General features: G+C 52.3%; 1 protein-coding gene and 2 long non-coding RNA genes across 5 annotated transcripts in view; 2 read left to right on the top strand and 1 right to left on the bottom strand.

Annotated features, from left to right (window-relative positions):
• BLM (BLM RecQ like helicase) overlaps positions 1-8,426 on the top strand; it is an 89,897-nt gene extending 81,471 nt beyond the window's left edge. For 2 of the 3 annotated variants that reach the window (XM_004017761.6, XM_042235103.2), the window contains exons 20-22: positions 1,856-1,978; positions 3,977-4,178; positions 8,106-8,426. In XM_004017761.6, coding sequence (XP_004017810.3) covers positions 1,856-1,978; positions 3,977-4,178; positions 8,106-8,283 — 503 coding nt within the window. In that variant the 3' untranslated portion in view covers positions 8,284-8,426. Of the gene's footprint in view, positions 1-1,855; positions 1,979-3,976; positions 4,179-8,105 lie in introns of those variants that run through there. The other variant, XM_060401657.1, reaches the window with a different exon arrangement.
• Positions 8,427-20,034: 11,608 nt separating this feature from the next.
• LOC121817077 (uncharacterized) lies at positions 20,035-23,013 on the top strand. Its single transcript, XR_006056812.2, has 2 exons — positions 20,035-22,000; positions 22,657-23,013. It is a non-coding gene; the product is annotated as an uncharacterized LOC121817077 (long non-coding RNA).
• A 630-nt stretch (positions 23,014-23,643) lies between these two features.
• Positions 23,644-26,863, bottom strand: LOC114109099 (uncharacterized). Its single transcript, XR_006056811.2, has 3 exons — positions 26,729-26,863; positions 26,089-26,139; positions 23,644-23,962 (listed from the first exon to the last, which is right to left on the bottom strand). It is a non-coding gene; the product is annotated as an uncharacterized LOC114109099 (long non-coding RNA).
• Positions 26,864-27,164: the final 301 nt, after the last annotated feature.

The following is a 27,164-nucleotide window of genomic DNA, read 5'->3' as shown; positions in this document are numbered from 1 at the left end:
TTTATCAAAATCCCCATCACCCCTTCCAATGTGATGGTGGTGTTTTCTTAATGATACCAGAAAGTTGTCCACGGCCTTGCACACGTCTCTTAGCAACACAAGTCATGTAAAGCACTTGGTTGTTGCCTACAAGAAACTATGAAATTGTCATCTCCTCCAGAACAAATCATTTGCTTTGTTAATGCCACATTTATTCCCCATTACTCCATGTCTGAGCTTTTTTGCATTCACAGTCATTTTCTTTTTTTAATTATTATTATGTTTTTTCTTTTTGGCTGCACTGGGTCTTTGTTGTGACTCAACCCCGCAGCATATGGGATCTTAGTTCCCTGACCAGGGATCGAACCCGTGTCCCCTGCCTGGAAAGGTGGATTCTTAACCCCTGGATCACCAGGGAAATCCCCACATCGTTTTCTCAGTGCTCATCCCAGTCTAGTCTTTTTGAAGACATTTCATGTGCAGTTAAACTCAACATGTGAGGAACCAGCACTGCAGTGGTGGTGGTGACTGATGCTGTGACTATGTTCTCACGTGCATAGGCGGTGACAGCCGCTGGACAGCTGCCATCTGGCCATCTGCACTGGTAAGATGCAGCTTGACCTCAGGAATGCCAGAATGCAAAAAAAAAAAAAAAAAGTGTGTATCTTAGAATCAATAAAATGTTGTATTTCATTCCTAGGTTCTCAGTGAAGTTTCTTAACTGGACTCCTTAACTCCAGATATAAACATGATACTCATTTTAATCTTCTAAGTACTCTTTAAAGCTCCAGCCGTTCTTCAGATAAAGTACAAGCTCTATCAGAGATTTGCATTTCCTTTTTTTTTTTTTTTGCCACACCCCAAGGCATATAGGACCTTAGTTTCATGACCAGGGATCAAACACTCACCTCCTGCAGTGGAAACACAGGGTCTTAACCACTGGACCCCCAAGAAACCTCCAGGGATTGGCATTTCTCCTTGTGTCCCTAACTTTATCTTCTGCTAACCCCCGGTCTGTCCCACAGGTCTGTTCTTTTTCTTGTAAATGTAGAAACGATGCGAGAATCACGGATTTGAAATCCACCCTTTGTTCAACTCAAATATGTGGGGATTACTCACTTGCTCCCCGTAGCCAATGCATCACTAAATCCTACAGACCTAGCCTCCAAACCATGTCCGAATCTGCTGCTTCCCTCCATCTAGTTCCTCACTTGCACCTGAGCAGCTTCCGCGAGGCTCCTGTTTCTCCTCCTTACCTTACAGTCCATCTTGCATACAGCAGCCAGAGTGGTATTTACGACGACAGGCTTGTCTAGCTGTAAGACTCCTGTGCCTTCTGGGCTCAGAGGACTCTCAACAGCCTACTTGCCTCGCCCATGTGCAGAAAGATTGGAGGAAGGACAGGTTTGGGTTGAGGGGGCAGTGAGAATTCATTTGAGGCTTTACTGAGCAGAAGATGCAAGTCAGGAATGCAGGGGAGAAGTCAGAGGTGGAAGGAAGCACAAATGTGGGCCTTCTCTGCAAACAAAGGATCCCCATAACTGCAACTAGACTCGTCTTTGTAATGCGAACCGTGGGTGAGAGCAAAGACCGGATACCCCCTGACTCTGTTCGCCCCAATGTCCTCGACCCCCTCCTATTCTCTGCCCTGACCATGCACCTTTGCTGCTGGAATGCAACGGTGGGCTCCTGCCCTCTGGGCCTGTCTGCTGCCTCCGTTGGCACTAGCTGCCTTTGTAGAAAATTGGCCCATGTACCCAGCGCTCTGCAGTCAGTTGGCACTTAACACACAGGCGCTGAATGGGTGAATGAGCATAAATCCAGTGGGTTTTCTCTGGGTGGTAATTTAAATTTCTAATTTTATGCCCATGTACAGAATCTTTATCTTCTGATCCTGAGGTTTTGCTTCAAATTGATGGTGTTACCGAAGACAAACTGGAAAAATATGGTGCTGAAGTGATTCCAATATTACAGAAATACTCTGAGTGGACATTGCCAGGTTCAGTATACAGCCAAATATGTGTTTTTCCAAAAGCCTCTTTTAATGTTGAGCAGTGCCTCTCACTGGATTAGAACTGTGTGGTTTCTGGGTTGTGTCAGTGCTTCCTACACCTCGTCACACTGACATCCAAGTGTTCGGAGCAGACCCCGGTGGGGTGCCAGGCACTTCATAGAGAACACTGGTGCTTAGGTCCCCTGGGGGTGCCAGTGAGCAGACCTGCTAATAGGACCCAATGGGCGGCCTGTGGGCCCAGCATTTGTTGATTCTGTTAAAGCAAGCGCCTGAGGACCCTGGAGCCCCTGGGTGCCGGTTGCAGATTGGTCAGCATCCCCCTCTGTGATCCTTGGCAGGCCACGAATAACCTTTTCTTGTTTCACTTTCCTTATCTGAGGAAGGAACGTGTTATCCGACAAGCATGTCTAAAGATTAAGTTGAAATGTTTTGGAAAATGAACATGTAGCTGGAACGCTAGAGCCTCTCCTGTCACTAGCGTTGAAAGGCGCTGCCCGAGCGAGTGCGTCCTCAATGGACGTCCCCAGAGGTTGCGTGAGGCCTGTCGTGCAGCGCCTCTGATTACAAAGCTCATCACGTGTACTTCTCACCTCAAGCGATGGAAAGTGTGGATGCAGGGGAGATCGAGAACAAAGATTGTTGTGGGCAATAGGTGCAGGGTGCCTGGCTCCAGGGTATTGTGATGCGTCCGAGCCAAGTGAACTGTTCTGTGACTCCAGTCCTTCCCAGGGCTGAGGGAAATGGAGGTGGGGTGAGAAATGAGCAAGTCGCATTCTGCCTCTCCACAGTCATTTTTATCCCCTGGCACAATGCAAAAGAGTCAGGTTCTCGTTAATTCCTCAGTATGGTCATTATTCCATAAAAGCCTTACTTCAGACACATTGAACTTGGTGGGAAGTTAGCGCTTGGTTAGTGCAGCACGTTGTTTGGAAGGGTAATTTACCCGTGTCAGACAGGGCCGCTCTGCAGAAATCGCCGGTGATGACCACTCCCGCTTACTGAGGGAGAGATGCTGAGCCAAGAGCTTTGCCCGTTTTGAGTCACTCAGTCCTTATACACCTGTTTTATTTTGGACCATGCCATGCAGCTTATGGGCTTTTAGTTCCCTAAGCAGGGACTGAACCCAGACCCACGGGCAGTGAAAGGGCAGAGTCGTAACCACTGGACCGCCAGGGTCTTCCCCACACCCATTTTGGAGGTGGAAATGGGCAAGGTTTTTCATTTTGCTAAAGTCCCATGCTGGAATGACTGCGCTCTTCACCCTTCTACCACACGGTGAGGCAGGGTACCCTGAGGGTAAACCAGGCCAGCCCGGAAGTACCTTCAGAAACGAAGACCCAGTCACTGTTGGTGGGAAGATTTCAGGCTTTGGGAGTGCCTTGGATTGCAAATACCTATGGAAATTACCATCTTCTTTGCAAATGTGTGCTTTGTACAGGCCCATTTCCTGCACAGTATGTGAACTATTAACAGCTATTATGCAAAGGAAAGTAAAATACAGTATAGAATTTTCTGACACCCACTACTAAGTAACTATCACTCTAAAGATGAGGTGCGAACATAGTCATGTTTTCCTTACATTGGGCTTGTCTTTTTCAGCATATGTAAACTAATAAATTGTCTTTTAGTTCGCACTTTCTGCTTTTCAGAGAGCTTAACAGGATTAATGGCACAAACAATAGCAGGGACTTGGGCTGCAGAGAGTGAGCTAATAAACCTGACGTCTCTAGTTAAGTTAGAGAGCATCACACATTTTCTTAATGAATTCCGACCCCCCATTCTTTAAAACTGAATTGCCATTGATGACTATGGGCTTTGTGAAATAAAAGAGGAGCGCAGTTCTTGTGGGATGGTTGAACCCAAGTGGCGGGATGCTCCGGGAGAACACCGGGGCCTCAGCTGAACTGCGCCCTGTGCTGTGCATCTGCACGTAGACTCATCAGCACGGCAGCACCAGTAAATGTCTGCGTTGTCCGTTTGTAGCTGAGGACACCTCCCCACGGAGAAGCCCCTCCAGCAGCAGAGGCACCGGAAAAAACACTCCTGAGGAGTCCGATGAGGAAGCATCCGTATCTTCTCGCTACTTTGCAAACAAAACCAGAAACGAAAGAAAGAGGAAAAGGATGTCAGCCTCCCAAAGAGCCAAGAGGAGAAGAACTGGTTTCAGTGGTTCCAGGACGAAAGGGTAAGTTCTGCCACCTTGTCTGCAGTGTTGGGTGGAGGGGAGAAGCGAGCGGGGCTGCCCTGCTTTGCTTTGAACTGTTCATTAAAATAAGCCATTGTTCAATGTTGCCTGGTCCAACTCGTGTATCAGGATTAAGCTCTGATCCAAAACAAAAATTTTTTTTGTTTCAGATTTTTATATCTGCTCCTAGGTTGACTATCACTGAAGTTTTCTAGTTTGTAAAAAAGCTGCTCCAATTTTGACCTTACCTTCAAAGGGGGAAATTTTTTTTTTTTTTACACTTGCACTGAAGAGACTTTTCCACCTAAAATACTGTAAACCATATTGTTGTTGTTTAGTTGCTAAGTTGTGTCCGACTGTGTGCAACACCATGGACTGTAAGCCCGCCAGGCTCCTCTGTCCATGAAATTCTCCCGGCAAGAATACTGGAGGTAGGTTGCCGTTTCCTTCTCCAGGGGATTTTTCCGACCCAGGGATCAACCTGCATCACCTGCTTGGCAGGCAGATTCTTTACCACTGAGCCACCAGGGAAGCCCGTAAGTCATACACTAGCTGAATAAACAAAAGGGTTTTGTTTCCTCATGACTCTTATGATCCCGCCAGTACTTGCTACACCGCTTTTATTGCTGCAGCATCTGCAGGGCATCCACCTGGAGGCCCTGCACAACCCCTGTCATTCGGTAACAGCCGGGAGGCCAGCCTCCCAAGCTTAGCAGGGTAGCAGAGAAGAGGCGATGACTGGAACCCCCCAGAGGTCAGTCCAGCCCTGCCATCTCCCTGTTCCCACGTCTGCCTGGCCCCCGGGCTGGGATGCCCCAGCGTTGGGGTGCTGTCTGCTCACCAAGGCAGAACAAAGCATTGCCGTCAGGTCCAGGGTGATGATCTGAACAGCGTTTGTATTTATTCATCATTTCCCTGCTCTTTCCCATCTTCAAGAACGTCCTCTGCCCTCACCTTCTAGGTCAGGTCTGGTGGGATGGCGACCCTCCCACTGGTATTAACAGAAACCTAGGAAGAGGGAACTCAGTAACCTTGTGCAGGCTATCATGTTTTCCTCGTGTAGTTTTTCTACCTCTTTTCCTTCCGGGTTAATAAAGACCAAAAATTGAGTGGAGAAGAGAAAAGAAGGCAGTGTTAACAAGCTGTCATTTTCTCCTTAAGTCTGCAAACAAGCATGTTGTATGTGCTAATCCTTCTGTCGGGGGACAGAAATTAAAGACATTAGTAAATATTAGTTTAACTTTGTGGGTTTTATTTATCTATTTTAATTATATTTAAACTTTAAACTTCACCCATTTATCCTACACCCCACCCCATCCATGCCTCTTGCAACCACCACACCAGTCTGTCCTCTGCACCTATGAACTTGGTTTAAATATTCGTATATATTTAGGTTCCATCTATGAGAGAGCTCATAGAGTATTTGATTTATTTCGTTTAGCCTCACGCCCTTGAGGTCCACACGTATTGTCGTAACTAGCAGGATTTCATTCATTTTTATGGCTAAGTAATTTCTGTGGGTTTTGATGTGCAAGTGACCCACCAATGCCCTTCCGTGGGGACGTTTTCTTAATTTCTTCACTTATTTCCCCATTTTGGGAAACACTCATTTGCACAGGCGCTCACACAGAGTAGAAGACCTCACAAGGCCTCTGTCCCACTCCCTGGGACTTATGCTGGGGACACTGGGGCTTCCTGAAGCTTCCCCTGGGGAAGGCTTGTGCACCCCTGGCCTGTTCCCTTCTCACAGGTGGGGCCGGACACTGGCTCGCCCAGGCCTGCCCAGAGCACTTTCACTGCTGCACATGGTCCTCGGAGATTCCATCATGACCTCCTCTTGCTGCCCTTTAGAACAAAGCAGACCATTGTCTCCCTTAGTGTTGTCGCAACTGTTGTTTTTCAGAGGGAAGCACTTTGCCCTGTGGCCTGGAACCTAAGCTAGTAAGGGCCTTCCCTAGTGGCTCAGTAGTAAAGAACCTGCCTCCAGTGCAAGAAACACAGGTTGGATCCCTGGGTCAGGAAGATCCCTTGGAGAAGGGATCTCACTTCAGCATTCTTGCCTGGAGAATCCCATGGACAGAGAAGCCTGGTGGGCTGCAATCTGTGGGGTGTCGCAAATACGCCTTAGTGACTGAACACAGCAGCACAGAGAAACTCACACTTGTCCCAAAGCCAGCACAGTTTTGATGCTGGTTTTTAATTAGCCTGTGTGTTTACGGCAGGATTCTCTGCTCGTCCCTGCTGGTGAAAAGCAGCAGTTGTGTAATAGTGCTTTACCCTGTAGCAGCCTCGCTGTCTCCGTGCCCAGTTCTCCGCATTTCCACTGACCCACTCTGCAAGGTGGTGGCTCCCCACATGTCCGGGCCGCTCACCTGGCTGGGGCCCCGAGCGGCCACGGGATCAGCGTGGCTCCCTGCCAGCGCCCTCACCTCCCCACCCTGCCCGCAGAGTTTCACATCTTCCGAACAACACACAATGCACTGGTTGTGTTCTGGGCCCTGAGTGGCAGTGAAATGGATGGCTCTGGTGAAAATGGAGGCTGCTGTTGGCAGATTCATTCTGTAAATCAATATCAACAGCAGGTTTTCTCTCGGGGCTTAATTTCTCAGCAGGAAATCAGCATAGGGAGATTTAAGGCTGCTTCTCTGCTAGTTTTAGCAGATCTTTACCAGTTCTGCAGTAAAACTGCCCTCGAGCAAGAGTTTTAAAATGTTGAAAAACCACTTTTCACTCAGCCCCACCAAAATATCATCAGCAGACTGATGGCTCTGACACCGGGCCCTCTAAGGCCACCTGAGTGCCCTGATGACCGGAAATCAACACGGGGCAGGAGTTCAGCCTGGCTGCAAGGTGACGGGAAATACTGGTTTAGGGACAGGCTTCTATGGCAAATGCTCCCTGCTGTTACCCTTGTAAACACACTGGCCCTGTGATATTTTTTTTTTTAACAGTTTATTCGGTGGGGAGAGAAAAGTTGTTATCTTCAGATCAGTGGGGGAAGTGAGGTCTGGAAGGCCTCTGTAGTAGACTGTGGCAGGGGCTCCTCAACCTGTTTTAAAGGTAGCGAGTGGAAGGTGAGAGCGGGCAAACCTTGGAGTGTAGACAAGCGAGCGAGCCGCTGGCAACAGGGTCCGATGAAGACATGGCAGCCCCAAACTGCTCCCGCCCAGGAACCACATCTGCAGCTTGCCCAAGACTGGCGGGCCTGGCCTGGCCAGGAGAAGGCTCCCTCTGCTCCACGCCACCTCCACCTGCCCACAAAGCTCCCTTCCTCCGGGCTGTGGGAGTGCAGTCGTTCCACCACGCCTGTTGTCCAGGCACTGGGGCCTTAAGACGAGGTGCTGTCACTTTTTTGTATGGTTGGAGTAGGTGGGGAATGAGAGTCTCAGCTCAGATGTCTGGAGGGACGGGTGGAAAGACGAGAGGAAAGAGAAGGCAGCTGGGGTTGGGCTCAAGTCAGAGAGGCCTTGACATTTTAGGAACACACGTCTAGGACAAGTTTGTGTAAAGGGCAGCAGTCCTTTATTCCTTGAATTACAAAGGAAACTTACCTCACCCCAGGGCCATCATAGGCCAGAAATGGAGACACATGTCATACCAAGGGAAAGCATGGGTTATAAAGTGCATGCAGGTTAAAGGGCTTCCTTGGGGGCCCAGTGGTGAAGAACCTGCCTGACAAGCAGGAGGAACGTGTTTGATCCCTGGGTCAGGAGGATCCCCTGGAGAAGGAAATGGCATCTCACTCCAGTGTTCTTCCCTGGAGAATCCCATGGACAGAGGAGCCTGGAGGGCTACAGTCCATAGGGTCGCAGAGAGCTGGGACATGGCTGAGCAGCTAAACCACAATAATGCAGGTTAGGAGAAAAATGACTGTTGACTCTTCGTTTTATGTGACATTTTAATTTTCTTTTTTTTGTCACATTTTAGAGGGTCCAACACTTGCCGAAGGATACCTTCTAAAACTAAACCCTCCAACGTAATCGGACCCAGTTCTACTTTGCCTGGTTCTCAAGCAGCATCAGGAGTCAGTAGGAAATTGGGGATTATGGCTCCACCAAAGCCTATAAATAGACCGTTTCTGAAGCCTTCATATGCATTTTCATAACAACCAAATTTCGATGTACATAGATCTCATTTCTTGTTTGTCAGCATCTGACCATCTGTGAATATAAAGCTGTTAGTTTCGTTATACCATTTGTAAATTTTTACCCGTATCTATTAATGTTTAAATAAATGCTCAGGGTGACAGTTCTGGTTTTTTTCAATAAACATTTTCTGATTTTCTTTTGAAACACATGCACAATTTGCTGCCACTGCAAATGCTGTGGCCGTTGTTTCTCAGAATGTCTGAACCAGCAGCTGAATCATCTCAGTGAGAGAAATCTCAAGCACGACATGAAACACAGAAGCCAGAGGGAAAGATTCAAACGGGACAGCGTGAGACTGTGGAAGACAACATAAACAACATTAAAACGCAGATGACAGAGGAAAAGGGGAGAAAACGCACCACACAGGGTCAGATCCATAATATATAAAGAGTACCTATAAATCATTTAAAAAGAGACGAGCTAGTAGAAAAATGAGCAAAGGATGTGAATAAGCTGTTCTCAGAAGAGGAAATGCAAACAGCCCACAAATATGTGAAAAATGCTCAATCACCTCTGTTTAAAATATCAGTTAGAACAACAAGTTGCCGTTCATTTGCCTATGAAATTGTCAGCCCTAGATGATAAATCTGGGGTCTGCAAGAGAAGGGTCAGAAGTTCTCTGTGAAAACATGTATTAATACTGGTGTCTTCCTTTAGCATCAAAGAAGCCTTACTTGTCAAGACCCTCCCTGAACTGGCTGATCAGCCAGAAAGTCTTACAGTGGGATTTTGGCCCCTCTTACAGTTCCAGCCCCTTATTTTTGGAGACTTCTTTTCTCAGCTATCATGTAATCTTGGTGACACCTGTTGGGTACCCCACTTCTTGACCTCTGTCAGGAGGATAGAGCTGGGGAGCCCTTGCCCTGGGCCAAACTTGTTAAAGAAGGAGTTGGCTGGGAGTCTGTGGCCTTGGCCTGGAGACGATGCTGAGGCCAACCCTGCACCCACCCCGAGGGGTCGCCCTCGGAGCTGCATGCCTACCCCCTACCACTGAGGCCTTGGGCCTTCATTTAATGGAGGAGACTGGGAGGCAGAAGTCTGCTGAGGGGGCCATGCACTGTTAGCTCCAGATGCCTTCCAGAGCTGACCTTTTCAGAAAGCACTTTTCCGGCAAGTCCCGACTCAGGTGGCCGGAAGAGCCTCCTTGGGGTGAGAGGAGGAAGTGAAGAACAAAGTAGCCAGTGGTCTGGACTGCAGGGTTCCTGTTGCTGGCCTGAGGCCTCCCTGGAGAGCTGGCCGTGCCCGTGGGCATCTAGCAGTAGGTGGCCCCTTCCACCTGCAGCAGCTCTGGCTTTGGGGACAGAGGGGATGAGGGGGCAGCCTCCATGCAGAGTGCGCCACACGCTGGGCTGCTTCCCAGCTCTGACCTCACTCATTCAGTCCTCTGCTGGGCACCTCTGTCCGGACTCTGAGCTAATTGTCCTCTCCGAAGTGCCCACTCTGCCTTCAGGGGCTCCCAGGGCAGTGGAGGGGAGGGGGCAGGTGAAGGTGCTGCCTGGGGGCCCTGGGGTGAAATGCAGAGGCTTTGAGCAGGGCAGCACCACCCATGCCTGTCACCGAGCTCAGAGGAAGAACTTGCAGGAACCTGGGGCCTGGAGACAGGGTTGCCCGGGGTCAAGGGGCAGAGGCAGGTCCCACACCCACCTTGCCACCTCGTTCAAAATGCTGGGTTGGCACAGGTTCTGGTCAATTTCTCAGTCCCCAGGAACAGCCGCAGGAAATGCAGGCAGCCTCCTTAAATTCTTCCTGGACCTCCCAGACAGCACAGCTGTGTTCATACAGGGCACCCTCAGAGAACAGAAGTACACAGGCTTTCTCTGAACCAAAACTGGGACCTCTGGCAGAAAGCAAAGCCGCTTCAGGCCAGGTGTTGGGAGGGGTCCTCCATGAGTACCAAAGACCACCACCTGGGGGGAGGGGAGGGGACAAGTCCACAAGGGAGTTGCAGCCTAGGACCCTTCACTGGCCCCCCCCCCCGTCCCCAGGGACAGGTTGGCCTGAGGATGGGGCAGTGCTGGGGCCGCAGCGTCACCCTGCGGTAAGGCACAGCAAAGACTGGAATCTGACTGTCCAGCTGCATACATGCCTTTCCCAGTGCCTCCCCATGAGGACCCCCTCCAGAAAGTGACAGGTCCCTGCTTCCCTTCCTTCCCTTCAGTGAGCCCCCTTCCTCACTGAAAGAGAACAAACATGGAGAGCCCAGTTTATGCTGAGGGCTGCTCAGGCATTTTCACATAACTTAATGGCCTCCTTAATCTCTCAGCTCTGATACTGTGACCACCTGATGTGAAAACAGCCTGATGCTGAGAAAGAGTGAGGGCAAGAGGAAAAGGGGACAGCAGAGGACGAGATGGTTGGATGGCATCACCAACCCAATGGACATGAGTTTGAGCAAACTCCAGGAGATGATGAAGGACAGGGAAGCCTGGTGTGCTGCAGTTCATGGGGTCACAAAGAGTTGGACAGGACTTACCAACTAAACAACAACATTCCCTCCACCAGCCTGGGAGGCAAGCACACAGGATCAGCCTTTATGCAGAAATTGGAATTCAGAGAGGTTATGTAATTGCCCAAATGCACACAGCTCAGAAATGCTAGTAAGTAGGGTAACATACGTCTCGGTTTGCCTTAGGAGTCCCAGTTGGTATCTGCTGCCCTGGTGTAATAATTAAGACAACTCCCTTTCAGTTCTTGAAAGTGCTCTAGTTTTGATGCTAAATTATAAGGAATCCAGGTCTGTGCTCTTTCCCTGGACAATCCAGCCTCCTCTCCAAGCCCGTTTTCCCTCCCAACCCCCCAAGGACCACCCTAGGGCTCAAGACTTCAGAACCTTGGGGCAGGCTCGAGGCACAGAAGCAGCAGAGCTTATCAGCCAGCACAGCTGAACTGTGGGTTTTCTCCAGAAGAGGAAGCAGAGGCTGTGGTCCAGGCCCCCTCGCTCTGCTCAAGACACTGCCTCTCTTTCCTACAGCCTGGAGCTGCTCGGAGCCCCCAGGGCCCACCCTGTGCTGACAAGCTTGCTGGGTCCCCAACCCGGCTCTCCTCTGAGCAGCAGTCTGGGTTGGTGGTGGGGTGAATCTCAGTGAACTCTGGGGCTCCCACCCTGGTGGAGGCCTCTGAGCAGGGGGCCATTGCCCCTGGGCCTTCAGCGGAGACCCCAAGAGGTATCACTTTTCCCTCAGGAGAGCAGTCACATCCCCCGCATGGCTGCACAGACAGGACTTGGAGAAGCAGGCTGGTGGGACATGCTCGGGGACCCCAGCCTCGACCAGCCCCTGCTAGGTTCCCCGGGCCATGGACCCAGCCCCAACTGGCTAGGCATCAAGGGCTCGGCTTCTACAGCTGTGCCAGGCATCACCAGAGCAGCTCAGACCAGCACCCTTGGCCTTTAGAAAGCTCCTGCTTTTCCAAAAACACTTACTCTCCTGTCCTCTCCACCCCCAGCACAGCTTTCCTCAGCCAGGCCTCTGTTCCCTGTCGGCAAGAGAGAAAGGAAGGAGGGAACAAAATCCCACGGAGGCTGGAGTGGGCCATGGGCCTCTGTTCTGGGCAGAGGACAGAGGGCAGGACGAGAGGCTGGGCAGAAGCCGGATATTGAGTCTGCAGACCCTCCGGCAGGGAGGCGTTTCCCAAGCAGGGAGGAGGGTCTGAGGCTCGTCCTTGCTGCTCAGAGGTGTGGGTGATGGGGTTTTGGTGTCATCACAGCTCAGCTGCTGGGTGCCCCATCCCACAGAGGCTGTGGTGACCGTCAGTGACTAGGGTGGCCCCTCAGCCTACTCCGGATATGGAAGCCCCCACAGCGGGCCTCCGTCTGTCCCCCTGGGTCCCCCACACACGGCCAGGGACTGGGCCGCTGGCAGGAGCCTCAAGCCCCCACAGAGGTCGGGGTCCCCGGCCCAGCTCTGGGTGGGAGCAGAGCATGCGGGTCCCCTCTGAGGGGCAGGAATGAGCCACACACCTCTGGGCAGGCGGTGGGCGTCGGGACCTGGTGGTCTTCACTGCTCTCGGGAGGAGAGGTCTAGAACCCTAGCCTGGAAGGAGGCATGTCTGAGAACGAGCCCTGTGGCTGGAGTCCCGCTCACACCCAGCACCCTTCCCCAGCCAGGGCCCCAGGCATCTTGTGACCCGAGGGACAGGGAACCCCATCAACCTCAAGGCGGAAGTGTGAACGTCTGTGGCGGCCGTGGTTTGACAGTTACAGCCGAGAGCAGGCCACCCTTCCCAGCCCCAAGGGCCGCCACCTGCAGCTGCTCGCGCTCTGCCATGGGGGACCGCGGCCGGGGGGGTAGGGTGGCGGTGGGGGACCACCATCCACTCATCACCGCTGGTCCCAGCTCCCAGCCCCGCGGCCCCGCTCGTTTCACACGCGCTGAGTGACCTTTGCAAGCCCGATGGCCTTCCTGAGCCTCAGCGTCTCATCTGCATGGGAATTGTTAACAGCCTCCCTGCTGCCCAAGGTGGTGATAGTATCCTCTGGTCAGAGGCCCCACAAATGTTTGCTGGTCTGAAACCAGAGACCCAGGCATGGCCATGGTTTTCGGCGATTTCACAATCAGAGAGGGAAGCTGTGCTCACTCACCCCTGGGGAAGGAGAGGAGCAGCAGCACTGGGTAAACGGGGTGCCACGGGACTCCCAAGGGAGACCTAGTCCAGCCTGAAGCTCGAGCCTTAGAGAATGAGTAGGAATTCAGAACAGGAGGAGACCCCAGGGAGCCGCAGAGGCAAAGGCAGGAGCTGCGATGGAGCCTGGCCCGAGAGGGGACCGCCCTGGGGTGAAGGACGAGCCAATCAAGGGAGGGAGGCGGATGGGCCAGCCGCAATGGGCCTGGCTGAGGAGTGGGGGCCTGTCCCCGGGGAAGGCTCTGAAGCTAGAGAGACATGATCCAATTTGTGTTTGAAAAATGACTGTAATCATAGGGTCAGAAAAGGATTGAGGCGGGTGAGGCCAGACGCCAGCAGAGAGGCAGGAGGCTTATGCTTGTCCAGGAAGAGAAGCAGCAGTTCTCAGGGTAACAGGTGGCAGGAGAAGCCAGATCCCACCGGCAAGGAGGGGACATGGGCTGGGGACGGGGGCTGTTGACGTGCTTTGAAGACATCCCAGGGAGATGGCGCTCCCACAACAGGGACACTAACAGACCCTGCCCTTCCCAGGCAGGAAGAGGCTTTGTTGCCCAAGGGGTCAGTTTGGGAGCCCCGGGTCCACCATATCCTGCGATGTATGGGGTGTGCATGGTGTGCGCGTGATGGTGGTCCGTGCAGCCCACGTGGCTTCCTCCGAGCTTGGCAAGTAATCCTCAAAGGCCGCACCAGCACCCCATCAAGAAAGCCAGCTCTGTGCTAACTTATTTTTTATACTTAAGAGCATGTAATGAACGCTCTGCTGATTGACCTAGAAAATCATTCACAGCACGTGTCTGAGGAGCCAAACAGGGTCCCATTGCTTTGCTGTGAGTCCCTGCCCCCGATTGCCCAGCCCGGGACCCTGGGTCCCTCATGGTCTGCAGGAAGGGCCATGTCATAAGGCATAGCCCGCTTGGCGTTGACATCTTAAACGACAGCTCATTTTGTTTGATTTTTTTTTTTAAGCAGGCTATAGAATAACATGGCTAGTAAAGATTTTGTCACTTTATCTGTGTGTGTGTATGTGTTTAGATAAAGGGTTGCTCACCAAAATATTAACAGTTGGTGGGACTGAGATGGTTTTTACATCTCGGAATTGTCTGACTTTTTACAAAAAAGCTCTGTATCTTTTTGTTGTTGTTGTTTAATTTTGAGACGTCCTTATTTATTTGTTTATGGCTGGGCTGTTTTTTTTTTTTTGTTTAATTTGAAGACGTCCTTATTTATTTGTTTATGGCTGGGCTGGGTCTTAGTTGCTGCACAGGCTTTTCTCTAGTTGTGGCGAGCAGGGGCTGCTCTCTACTTGCGGAGCGCAGGCTTCTCATGCTGGTGGCTTCTCTCATTGCACAGCACAGGCTGTAGGCGCGCGGGCTTTACTAGCTGCTGCACGTGGGCTCAGCTCCCGGGCTCCAGAGCACAGGCTCAGAAGTTGTGGTGCATGGGTTTGGTTGTTCCACAGCGTGTGGGATCTTCTGGGACCAGAGACTGAATCTGTGTCTCCCACCTCGGCATGACGGATTCTTTGCCACTGAGCACCGCCAGGGAAGCCCTGTATCATTTTTATAATCAGAAGAAAGCAAGGGACACTTTGGGGTTCAGTCAGTCTGGGGTTCAGTTTTGCTCAGGAGGGCTGGGGGTGCTGGGGTCGGAACCTCCGGTAGACTAGGAACGGGCCGTGGGGCCAGGAACGAGCACCCCCCTGCCCAGGGCCGGCACCAGCCAGGACCAAGCAAAACCAACAGATGTCAGTGAACTTTAACTTGCACAGGGTGCTGAGGCTGGAGTGCCCCGTGGCCTCCAGGCTGGGGAGCCCAGGGTCTGGCCATCGCCAATGGGGCCACCCTGCCCATTCTTGAATAGAAAGCAACAGTTCCCCACCTGGCCACCCTCCTCGCTTCAGGGAGACAAGCGCCCTGGGCTGGATCTCCTGACTAGGTGACAACCAGGAGCACAGTAGGACTCTGGCTCAAGGAGAGGGTGCTGCCCAGGGGCAAAGAGAAGGGGGCCCCAGATGGCTTGCAAGGACCCCCACCCTACAAGTCCTGCCACTCCCCCCATAGTCCTTAGCTGAGGTCTGTGCTTTGCCCCAGATCAGGGTTCCAGCTGAGAAGACCCGGCACACAGCAGGCGCCAGATAATATTCATGGATGAGTGGGCGAAGGAGCCAATAGGAAGGCGCCTGCCCAGGCTGCCCTCCCCACAGAGGGTAACATAGGAGGATGGGGACGGGGGCCTGGGGCCTGCTGGATCTTGGAATCTCGCTGCCCACTTGGCACTGCCAGGCCTGCGGGGACACTCCCCCCTCACCACTTCTGTTGGCTTCACCAAGTGAAAGCTGCCTTCCAGTTGGCCTCAGTGGCTCCCCGGAGGCTCAGACAATAGAGAATCCGCCTGTAGTGCGGGAGACCTGGGCTTGATCCCTGGGTTGGGAAGATCCCCTGGCCTGGAGGAGGGCATGGTAACCCCCTCCACTACCCTTTCCTGGAGAATTCCATGGACAGAGGAGCCTGGCGGGCTATGGTCCATGGAGTCGCGAAGAGTCAGACACGACTGAACAACTAACACTTTCAACTTGTCTCAACTTTCTTGGCCTCAGTAGTTAGTCACTTACATTTCCTTTTGTATGCGTGCGTTGCTGTTTTTGGCTCTCAGTGTCTTGTTTGTTCTCAGAAAACTAGCCGATTTCCCTGTTTACTGATTCGGAGGTGCACCATTCACCGCTTGCTAAGGTTAGTACAACCACTCGTGTCTGCTTCTAGCTCCCCGTTCTAGCCTCTGCATGTGGAGTTTTCACTGTCTTGTGGGGAAGGCTTTGGGGAGGACCACGATGCAGGGAGAGCTTGGAATTCAACCTTCAATCATCGATACTTGTGCAGAGCTTCATCCCAGCAGAGAAGGCAGAAGCCCAGGGCAGCGTTTCTCAAAAAGCTTCAGCATCCCTGGAGGGCGGGGTAAACACAGTTTCTGATTCAGAAGATCTGGGCTGAGGCCAAAGGGTCTGCATTTCTAACATGTTCCCTGGTGATGCTGAGGCCATCAGTCTCCCCGGGGCCCAGATTTTGAGAACCGCTGGCCTCGGGCTGAGGGAAGAGCCCCGGGAGTCAGCCCTCAGGGTGAATGCAAACTTCGGCTGCTGGGAATGTAGCTTTGGGCTGTAGGCAAGGCAACCTCTTTCTTATTCATTTATGGAGGCTGTGCTGGGTCTTCACCGCTGCCCCTGAGCTTTCTCTGGTTGCAGTGAGCGGGGCTGCTCTCCGCTCGTGGTGCACGGGCTTCTCTTGTTTCCAAGCACAGACTCCAGGTGCGCAAGCTCAGTGGCTGCAGCATGTAGGCTTAGTTGCTCTGCGGCATGTGGCATCTCCCCAGACCAGGGACCGAACCTGTGTCTCCTACATTGGCAAGCGGACTCTTATCCACAGTACCACCAGGGAAGTCCAGGGCAACACTTTCAGCCCTGATTTCCCCTGCAATGTCAGCTGAGCCTGTCGGGTGGGCCGGAATGCCTGGGTGGGAAAGCCATTTGCAGGAAGTGGTCTGGCTTCATGAAAAAGCTCCTCCAGCACCCAAGTCTGCCTTCACCAAGGAAGCAGTGAAAGGAACATGGTTTCCCACAGGCACTTTGCAGAGAGCGCTGGAGGTAAAGGGAAACTTAAAAGCAGGAAAAAGGAGTGTAGGCTGATGCTCCGCAGGCTTTGCCAGCCTGTGAGGTCAAATGGGGTCACATCACCACCCAAATTTGCCGGGGGAAGTGGAGTTCTGTCTCCCTGCCAAGCCAGGCAAATACCACTTCATGATACAGGGCTGGGGGCACCAATGTGCTACAGAGGGTTTCCAGAACACTACCATTTCAGCATCCACTTAGAGCCTGCTCTCCTTGCCTTGACCCCACAACATCCAAAGGCATGTCTCAGGAGAGGATAGGGCCAATCCCCCCGCCCCCTGGCCCCCACCCCACTGGCTGTGTTTCTCCATTCGCTATGAAATGTGGCTCGGATGGTAAAGAATCTGCCTGCAATCTGGGAGACCTGGGTTCAACCCCTGGGTCAGGAAGATCCCCTGGAGAAGGGAATGGCAACCCACTCCAGTATTCGTACCTGGGAAATCCCATGGACAGAGGAGCCTGACGGGCTACAGCCCATGGGGATCCCAAAGAGTCGGACACGACTGAAGGTCTAACACTTTCACTTTCATGAAGGCACAAGGACTGTCAGATGGTTCTGGAGTCAGCGTGCTTGAGGTCAGAGGCCAACCGAAACAATTTACTGTGTGACCTTGAGTAAGTTCCTTAACTTCTTTGTGCCTCAGAGTGATCGTAAGAGCATACCCCCTGTGAGATTTACTCTTCTGCGTGTTTAACGAGATAATGCATGGTGAGCAGGTAGTGCCATGCCTGGCACTCACTGGACATGGACTGTTGTTGCTGTGGCCGGGACCCACCCTACGCTTGGGTTCTCTGTTGCATATGTCTGTGCAGAAGTTGGCTGGGGAATGCACTGGACTTGGCTCTCACTCAGTGGGCTCAGCCATTCTCAACCTGATTCTTCTTTTTTTTCTTGGCTGTGCTGGGTCTTTGTTGCTGCTCAAGGGCACTCTCTAGTTGCAGAGTTCAGGCTTCTCATTGAAGTGGCATCTCTTGTTGTGGAACCAGGGCTGTAGGGCTCAGGCTCAGTAGTTGGGATGCACTGGCTTTGTTACTCTGAGCCATGAGGGATCTTCCTGGACCAGAGATGCAACCCATGTCCCCTGCACTGGCAGGTGGATTCTTCCCCATTGGACCACCAGGGAAGCCCCCCTCAACCTGTTCTTTTTTTGAAATTGCTCTCTCAGTAAAAGAAGCCTCCTTCAGGTGTGGATGCATCCAGTCCTCTTAACCATCATAAGCAGCCAGATTCTGGGTTCTGGAGATTGGCGGACAGCACCTCCTAACATAAGAGGTCTCCATGCAGACTCTAGGAGCCCTTGGAAGATCCAGGGATGGATAGCAGAGGGTGTATAAACCCCTAAAGTGTATGTACTATTTCTGTATATCTGTGCAGATTTCTGGGAGAGGGGTCAGGACCTTCATCAGATGGTCAGAGAGGCCAGCACACCTGGAAGGTCCAGAGACCCTGCCTCAGAGGCTGATAAAGTCCTCAGCAGACTCCCTGGACAGTATAGCCCCTCCAAGGAACACACAGGGAGTCCCTGAAACCAAGAGCCAGGAGGAATATGGGAGCAGCTCAGCTCTGCATCTCCTTCCCTGAGAACCAAGCCTTCCTCAAAGTGAGGAGAGGACTCCCACTATAAAATGATGAGAGTGGGACTTCCCTGGTGGTTTGGTGCTTAAGACTCGGCACTTCCAATGCAGGGGGCGTGGGTTTGATCCCTGGTCAGAGAACTAAGATCCAACGTGCTGTCATAGTTTCGTCGCTAAGTCATGTCCAACTCTTTGTGACCCCATGGACCGCAGCCCGCCAGGCTCCACTATCCATGGAATTCTCCATGCAAGAATACTGGAGTGGGTTGCCATTTCCTCCTCCAGGGGATCTTTCTGACCCAGTGGTGAACCTGTGTCTCCTACTTGGCAGGCAGAGTCTTTACCACTGAGCCACCTATGAAGCCCTAGGATGCTGCTTTTGTATAGGATACTCCTATTTTACAGATGAGAACACTGAGGCTCAGGGGCTCAGTCGCTTGCCACTGGCACACAGCATGCTGTGGCACAGCCAAAAAATTAAAAATGAGAGCAAATTAGGAAGTGTGAAACCCCAGGCAAGAATATCTGATGACAACTGGGCATAATGACCAGCTGCCTGCGATGTCAAGGAGGAGACAAGCCTTGGAGAAGAGGGAGTGGAGCTGCCCTGTCACAAACCCAGCGGATGGCAAGCTAGGCAGGGTGGCTAGGACAGCTGGGAGGGTCGGGCATGGAGAGGTGCTTGGAGTCCGTGGTGCAGTCAGACCATAACCGCCCAAGGAGTTAGAGAGTGGGGTGTGCACAGTCTCTGGGGTATCTCAGCTACATGAGCCCTCAGCTTCCCTGAGCCTCACTCCCTCATCTGAAAAATGGGACCTGGGGGACGCTGATAGACACCTGGCCTGTCTCCTCCTGGGCTTGCTGTGGAGCCAGGGAGCCCATGCACACGGTGATGTGGTCAAGGCTGGCTGCAGCAGCAGCTGAGTGTGCATTCTGAGTTGGCACCTCCTCCCCGGGCGCACTGTGTCTGATGGAGTCACGGTGGTCCTGCCTTGGGGCACTTCCTGTACTTGCCTTAGCGCGGCGAGCCCCGTTCAAGTCCCGGCCGCCCTCCTGATTCACACACTCCCCGGGGCACCCTTGGGGGCCACTGTCAGCACCCCAAGTTGTGGTAAGAGCTGTGCAAACAGAGAGCTGAGGCTGAACAGTAGAGGGGACTCCAGGTCAGGCGGGAGTGGGAGAGGACAGGGTGGGGGGCGTGCTGAGCAAGGAAAGAGCAGAGACCTCCCAGAGAGAAACTCAGTTGCAGCTTCATTATGGTGAATGGTGAGATTCCTTTTCAACTCCTCACAAAAATACTCCAGTGAAGCATTTCTTGTTTCCCTGTGGAATGGATCTGTTCTGAGCTCAGGAGAGCACCTTTACAGGAATCTACCCTCCTCGCCACCTAGGAGAGAGTCCTGCTTGTCCCCGAAGCAGGCGGTGGAGCCATCAAACCAGGCAGGGTTGGGTCCAGATTCTCCCCAGGCTGCCCGATGTCATTGGGCTGGCCAGAGTCCCAGGGAGCATGCGAATGTCCCAGGGAGTGTGTGAGTCAGGAAGGCGGCCGGGACTTGCACTGCGCTCGCTGCGCTCTGGGTAGTACAGGGAAGTGACCCCAAGGCAGGACCACCATGACTCCGTCAGACACAGGGCGCCCGGGGAGGAGGTGCCAGCTCGGAATGCACACTCAGCTGCTGCTGCAGCCAGCCTTGACCACGCCACCATGTGCATGGGCTCCCTGGCCCTATAGCAAGCCTGGGAGGAAAAAGGCCGGTGGCTGATAACACCCAGGACACCCGGCGAGGCTGACCTAAATGCCTGAGGGTCCTGGCCCATCCTTTTTTTTTTTTTTTTTTTTCCGGCCAAGACACTCAGCAGGCAGGAACCTTCCCTGACCAGGAATTGAACATGCGCCCCCTCCAGTAGAAGCACAGAGGCTTAACCACTGGACTGCCAGGCAAGTCCCTGGCCCATCCTCTTGATGGATGGTCAAGCTGCGTTGCCTGGTCATGGCTCAACTGCGCCGGCAGCCCCTTCCCTGGGCAAGCAGGCGTCCCTCCCAGAAAGGCCTGACCGACCCCTCTCCAGCCCTCATCCCAGGTTCCCCACCTGTTCTGAGGCTGCTTTCTCACCAGGACGGCTCAACCTGCCGCCCGGCCCATGGTCCTGGCCAGATCTGGGGCTCATGCGGAGAGCATGGCTTTGGGGCAGTGGGTGATGGGGTGAGGCAGGAAGGAGGGGAAGTGGGGTCACTCTACCTGGGCTGGCAGTGTGCCTCCTGGCCTGGCTGCCCTCCCCAGCAATGCCCCCAGGGAAGGGCCACACCCATATCCTCTCTCCAAGGCCCTGAGATGGGAAGGGAGCTGCTCTTGCTACAGGCAGAGACCTTCCTGCCCTCGGAGGTGGGCTACCCTGATCCCAAGGCCCCACATCTGGGATTGGCACTTCTGTGTCTTCAAACCTGTCTGTTCAGTCCTTCAAACCTGTTGCTGACATGCTGGGTGACCTTGGGCAAGTCACTTCCCCTCTCTGGGCCTCAGTGGGCTCATCATTAGAATGAATGATCCAATATGCCCATCTGTTAGGACATTCCAAAACTGTGATATATTTATAGATATGTGATTTTACATAATCAGAACCACATTATTTTAACTTGAAAGAAATGCAAATGACCCTGGTAGATGACTCAGCAGTCCTCCACCTTGGCCTGGCCACCCATTTCTTTTGGAGTGGAGAGGGAGAGGTCCCACCCGGACACACAGAATCTGAGGCTCTGGGCCTCTGGGTGAGCAGGGCCTGGAGATTTGTATTAAGAGGCCACCCAGGGACCTCCCTGGTGGTCCGGTGGCTAAGACTCCTCGCACCCAACACAGGGGACCCATCCCTGGTCAGGGAACTAGATCCTGCATGATGCAATTAAGACCTGAGGCAGCCAGAAAAATAAATAAAATAACAGTGTTAGTCACTCAGTTGTGTCCAACTCTTTGCGACCCCATGGACTGTAGCCTGCCAGGCTCCTCTGTCCTTGGGGTTGCCCAGGCAAGAGTACTGGAGTCAGTTGCCATTCCCTCCTCCAGGGGATCTTCCCGACCCAGGGATCAAACCCAGGTCTCATGCATTGCAGGTGGATTCTTTTCCATCTGAAGTTTCCCTGGTGGCTCAGATGGTAAAGAATAAAATAAAAATATTGTTTTAAAAATTGCTTTCAAAGAGACTGCCTAGGAGAGGAGTTCAGGCTTTAGATGGCAGAGTGAGAGGAGAACACAGACTCTCCCTACCCCAATACCTGACAATGTGAATGAGAATGACAGATTATGAGAGATGAATCAACACGCTAAGAAAACAATCTCCAGCAGAGGACTCCAGGGGCCCCCGATCTCATGGATCCCAGGCTACCTGGGACGCGGGAGTAGGACACAGGCCTGGCTGGGCAGAGGGGGTCTGGGGTGCAGGGTATGTGAAGGGCAGGTAACAGAAGACCCGTGCCTTGAGCAAGGGGGCCTCTTCCCCAACCCCTGCACACTTGGGGCTCCCCCTAAAACTGAGAACAACACAGCCCTCGAAACCATCCTTCCAGGGGAAGGCAGCCTGGTTCCCAGGCGAGAAGTGGACCATTTGCAGGAGATGCTCGAATTAACTGAGCAAGATGAAAAGAACTTGCAAGGCCACCCTGCCAACCACCAGGAAAGGGAAGGAAATCACATGAGGGCACGGCTGGAAGGCGATGGGGCCGAGGATCAAAGGCAGCTTCCTTGAAACTAATAGCTTCAGGAGAGAGAAACGTCAATAAGATGAGCAGAGTGGGAAAAGAGCGCAGAAGTTCGTTCTCCAAGTCTGTGAGTCTCTTTCTGTTTTGTGATGAAGCTCGTTTGTATCACTTCTTTTTGAATTCCACCTTTAAGGCATGTCATTATGGTGGGGGATGCTGGGGGAGAGGGGAGGAAGCGATAATTAGTGAGTTTGGGATGGACAGGTACACACTGCTGTATTTTAAATGGATAACTAACAAGGACCTACTATTGAACTACAGGGAATTCTGCTCAATGTTGTGCGGCAGCCTGGATGGGAGGGGAGTTTGGGGGAGAATGGATACATGTACATGTGTGGCTGAGTCTCTTCGCTCTTCACCTAAAACCATCACAGCGTTGTTAACCGGCGCAGTGGTAAAGAATCTGCCTGCCAATGCAGGAGACAGAGTTTGATCCCTGGGTTGGGAAGATCTCCTGGAGAAGGGAGTGGCAACGCACGCCAGTATTCTTGCCTGGGAAATCCCATGGACAGAGGAGCCTGGCGGGCAACAGTCTGTGCACGCGTGCTAAGTCTCTTCAGTCTCGTCCAGCTCTGCGACCCCATGGACTGCAGCTGGCCAAGCTCCTCTGTCCATGGGGATTCTCCAGCCAAGAATACTTGAGTGGGTTGCCGTGCCCTCCTCCAGGGGATCTTCCCCACTCAGGGATCGAACTCGTATCTTTCATGTCTTCTGCGTTGGCAGGGGAGTTCTTTGCTACTAGTACCATGTGGGAAGCCCTGGGCTACAGTGCATGGGGCTGAAAAGAGGCAGACACCGCTGAGCAACCAGGCACCCACACACGGCCCAGATGGAATCTACGCGACGCATCTGCCCGTGTTCCAGAAGCTCCAGATACTTGGGCCCTCACCCTGAAATAACTTGCGACAGCCCATCCTATAAGTACAAAAAATTCCCTTCCTTGGGTCAGAGTCCAGCCTTGTGGCTTTTGCTTTACAAGCCTCCAACTCTTCCTCTTTCCTGAACACTCAGTTTTACCCAAGTCTATCTCTTCTGACTTAAGCTTCTTAAGACCCGAAATAAACTCTTTTCTTATTTGTAGCCTTCTTGGTTTTATGTTTTTTTTTTTTTGGTTGACAACCTCAGATTCTTCCACAGCAACGTTCAAGACCAGAAGACAAGAGAGCTGAGTGTTCACAGTGGTATGGAAAGGGGAAACCAAGAATGTTACACCCGCTGGGGTTGTTTGGACTCATAGACACCATGGAAATAGTATCCTTGAGCCTTTTCTTGAAGGAAAAAAAAAAAAAAAAAACAAGAAAACACAGTCATGAATCCAGCTAACCATCAGAAGTGTTCATTTTGGGGAATTCCCTGGCAGTCCACTGGTTAGGACTCAGTGCTTCCCCCGCCATGGCCCGGGGTTCAATCCCTGGCTGGAGAACTGAGACCCTACCAGCCATGCAGAGCGATAACCCCACCCAAAAAAAGTGTCCATTTTTTCCAAAGGTAAAATCAAGGATTTCCCTTGTTGTCCAGTGGTTAAGAATCTGCCTCACAATGCAGGGCACACCGGTTCGATCCCTGGTCGGGGAACTAAGATCCCCCATGCCAGCTGGGCCCCCACACCACAGCTAGAGTCAGTGCCCCACAACTAAGACCCAAAACGACCAAATAAATGAATTTTTTTTTAAAAAAAGGTAAAATCATGACTCTCAGACAATATAAAAGGAACACATGTCAAAATTTTTATTAAACTCCTTAAGTAATGAAGGAACAAGTAATATTTCCCAACTAGTTCAAAGGAAAATTGGAACAACACACACACATATATAGGCAGATAAATACTGAAATGAATCCACATGTACGGTTCAATGGCCACAGACAGCAGTCAATGGCCTTCCACTGGACAAAACCAATTTGCATTTCTAGATGCAGGACGCCCACCAGTCTTTGGTTGTTTTTGCTGGTCCAAATTCAAAGTCTTTCACAGGTTTTACTGATTCAACCGGGAGATGACTCCAAACGCAAAATTCAGGGACACGATGTGCTCAAAAGAAAGAATGAAATCTATTTAAGTACAGAACTAAGCCAAAATACTAGGAGAATTATAGATGCAGAACAGAGTATAAGTGTTATAAACCTTGACAAAGTGAAAATATTAACATCAGAACCAGGAGCTGTGGGGAGCGGGAAAGGAGGAAGTGATCCCAAGACATATTGAGCCTGCCCAAAGTGGAGGGTTTATTCTTTTTCCCCAAGACTCCAATCTCTTAATGGGTTTCATGATTTTTTTCTTAATGTTTCATAAATTCATTATGAACGAATATCTCTGTGGAAAATAAAAGTTTATTTAAGATTTAGCAAGTTTTTCATTTTCTTTCCATTAAACTCAATAAAAATTAAATACTTTTTGTTTAAAATAGAGCAGGTGTGATACAATCCCACGTTTTAAAATTATTTCGGCTTCCCAGGTGGCTCAGTGGTGAAGAATCTGCCTGCAAGGCAGGAGACGTAGGGTTCGATCTCTGGAGGAGTAAATGGCAACCCACTCCAATATTCTTGTCTGGAGAATCCCATGGACAGAGAACCCTGGTGGGCTACAGTTTATGGGGTCACAAAGAGTCGGACTCTACTTAGCCACTAAATGACAACCACCGATTGACCTTTCTCCCTGTCTCTCTGTGTATAGTTGGCATTCACCAAATGTTAGCAGTGGATAATTGGCTGTATTAAGCCTCTGCTCCATGCCAGAAAGTTCTAGGATCTGGGAACACAGTACAGAACAGAAGAGATAAAGCTCCTGGGCTCAGGAAGTTGACATTCTAGCCAGGGGATTCGTGGCTTCCTTCTTTGTACTTTTCTAACTTGCTTGTTTTGTCTGAGAAGGAGCGTGTATCATTCTTATAAAAACGACAGTCATTACCTTCGCACACACCTCAGATGACTTTTCTGAACAGTCAGAGTTGAGAACCACTATCTTGTGAGCAATATGAGTCATTAACACTTTAGTGCAAATACGGTTTTTAGAAAGTCAGCATGAGGACCCAGAGTCTCTGCAGATCCCAGCCTGGGGAACCTGACTCCTGGGAAGAGCTGAAGAGGGGAGGTGGTCCCGAGGTCTTCAGACCCCCTCAGCTGAAGGAAACTCTGAGCTTGTCTCCTGAGCCCCTCAGCCAGAGGTTCCCATCCCTGTCCTGGGATCCTAAGCCTATGAGACAGACGCCCACTCTAGCAGGCACTGGAACCAGGCAGCTGGGGGCCCAGCCCAGTCTTGCCAAGTGTCTGGGACGTGCCCGGCCAGGGTTCTCCTCCCTCAGCCCTGGGGACGCCTGAGCCCCATCTGACTCCACTGCCCTCACCTCCCACTCCCACCTCTTTTTTTTTTTTTAATTTTTGGCCACACTTTGAGGCAGGCAGGATCTTAGCTGCCCGACCAGGAATCGAATCCATGTCCCTGTATTGGAAGGGGGTTTCTTTATTTTCTTAACTTTATTTCTTTATTTTTGGCTGTGCTGGGTCTTCGTTGCTGCACAGGCTCTTCTCTTGCTGCAGGGAGCGGGGGTTACTTGCTAGCTGCGGTGCATGGCGTTCTCCCTGCAGAGGTTTCTCTCGTGGCGCTCAGGCTCCAGGGCGGCTTCAGTAGTTGCGGCTCCTGGGCTCTAGAGCACAGGCTCAGTAGCTGGAGTGCGGGGGCTTAGTTGCTGTGAGGCATGTGGGATCATCCAGGACCAGGGATCGAACCTGTGTCCTCTTCACTGGCAGGCAAATTCTTTACCACTGAGCCGCCAGGGAAGCCCGGAAGGTCGGTTCTTCATCACTGGGCCTCCAAGGAAGTCCCCCACTCCCGCCTCTTGAGCGGAGCCCTGACCCTGCCCTTCTCCATTTGTCCCCTCACTCTAGCCACCCCGACCTAAGCCCACCCTCCCCACACCAGCCTGCCTTTGCACACACTTTTTTCCTCCACCAGAACCCTCTTCCTACCTCCTTTCCTTGCCCCTAGATCCCCAGACCCCTTCCTCTGGAAGCCTCCCTGATATACCTCCCAACCCCTCAGGTCAGGCTTCTGCCCTCTGGCGGTGGGCTGAGTACCCTCTGGGACAGCCCAGTGCCAGCCGGGCCTGCTGTCCGGAAGGCAGGAAAGCGTGTGGGTTAGACTGGGCCCTGGCCTCTTACCATCAGGGCGACCTCAGCGAGGTTCCTTGTCCTCACTGACTGTTTCCTCATCTGAAAAACAAGGATATTGTCAAGTCTTCCTCATGGGGCCCTTGAAGGGAATAAAGAATATAATTCATATTGCTTTATTTTAAGGTCTGTTGCAAGAATAGCAATGAGATATGCACTTAAAGGAGGAGGGGAAAGTGAAAGGGGGAACTAAATCATCAAGTCGGAAAGGTTTAATTGGGGAAAAAAGTCTAACTTTCCAGAGGGGACAGAGAATCCCTCCAAAGCCCACTGCCAGCCTGCAGGTCCAGGGGTTGGACACTGTCAGGCTCATGGAAGATCACGGGCAGGGCTGGGCCCCCGCGCCTGCAGGCCCAGTGGGAGCTTCATTCTCAGACCCCCCATCTTTTCTAGCTCAGCCCTGCTCAGAGTCCCGGAAATGATCACCCTACACAGCGTCCACCAGCTCCCTCAGAAGTTCCCTAAAACTGTCATCTCTATTCATGTAGCAAGCTCGCCGAGCAAACGTGGCTCTGGGACAAGCCCCCAGCCCCTATGGGTGAATTGAGGTCTCCCCGCTCCAGTGGTGCCGGGTGACTCTTGGAGCAGGTGGGGGGCGAGCGGGAGGGCTGGGGCTGTCACCCTGTGTCACCTGATGCGCCTCCTCCCCGCTCCGTCAGGAAACGGTGGCGTGACCTCTTCCCCTTGTCTGCTGTGGAGGCGGCCCAAGGAGCTGGGCTCAGCACCCCTGACACGCACGCGGAGCATGTGACAGGCAAGGCTGCCATCTGAGCCCCTGCCCCGCCCCCGCCAACGGCTCCCCAACCTTCCCGACCCCCCCCAGCCTCTGGTCTGCACCCCCATAATTCCCAGTGAGCAAAACTTAAGTCACATTCACCCCTGCTGGACTCCTACTCTGTGCACCAGGTGCTTATCTCACCTGCAAGGTGGGGAGATTGTCCCCATTCTACAGGCAGGGAGACTGAGGCAAAGAGCAGGCGCTGGGTTGCTCTAGGTCACCCAGCTGAGACTGGCAGGCCTACCCAGCTCTTCTTCCTCACTCTTCTGCCCCAGTCTCAGTGCTGGGC

Source organism: Ovis aries, chromosome 18, assembly GCF_016772045.2.
Source record: "Ovis aries strain OAR_USU_Benz2616 breed Rambouillet chromosome 18, ARS-UI_Ramb_v3.0, whole genome shotgun sequence".
Taxonomy (NCBI): Eukaryota; Metazoa; Chordata; class Mammalia; order Artiodactyla; family Bovidae; genus Ovis; species Ovis aries.
This window is presented reverse-complemented; position numbering and strand designations above follow the sequence as displayed.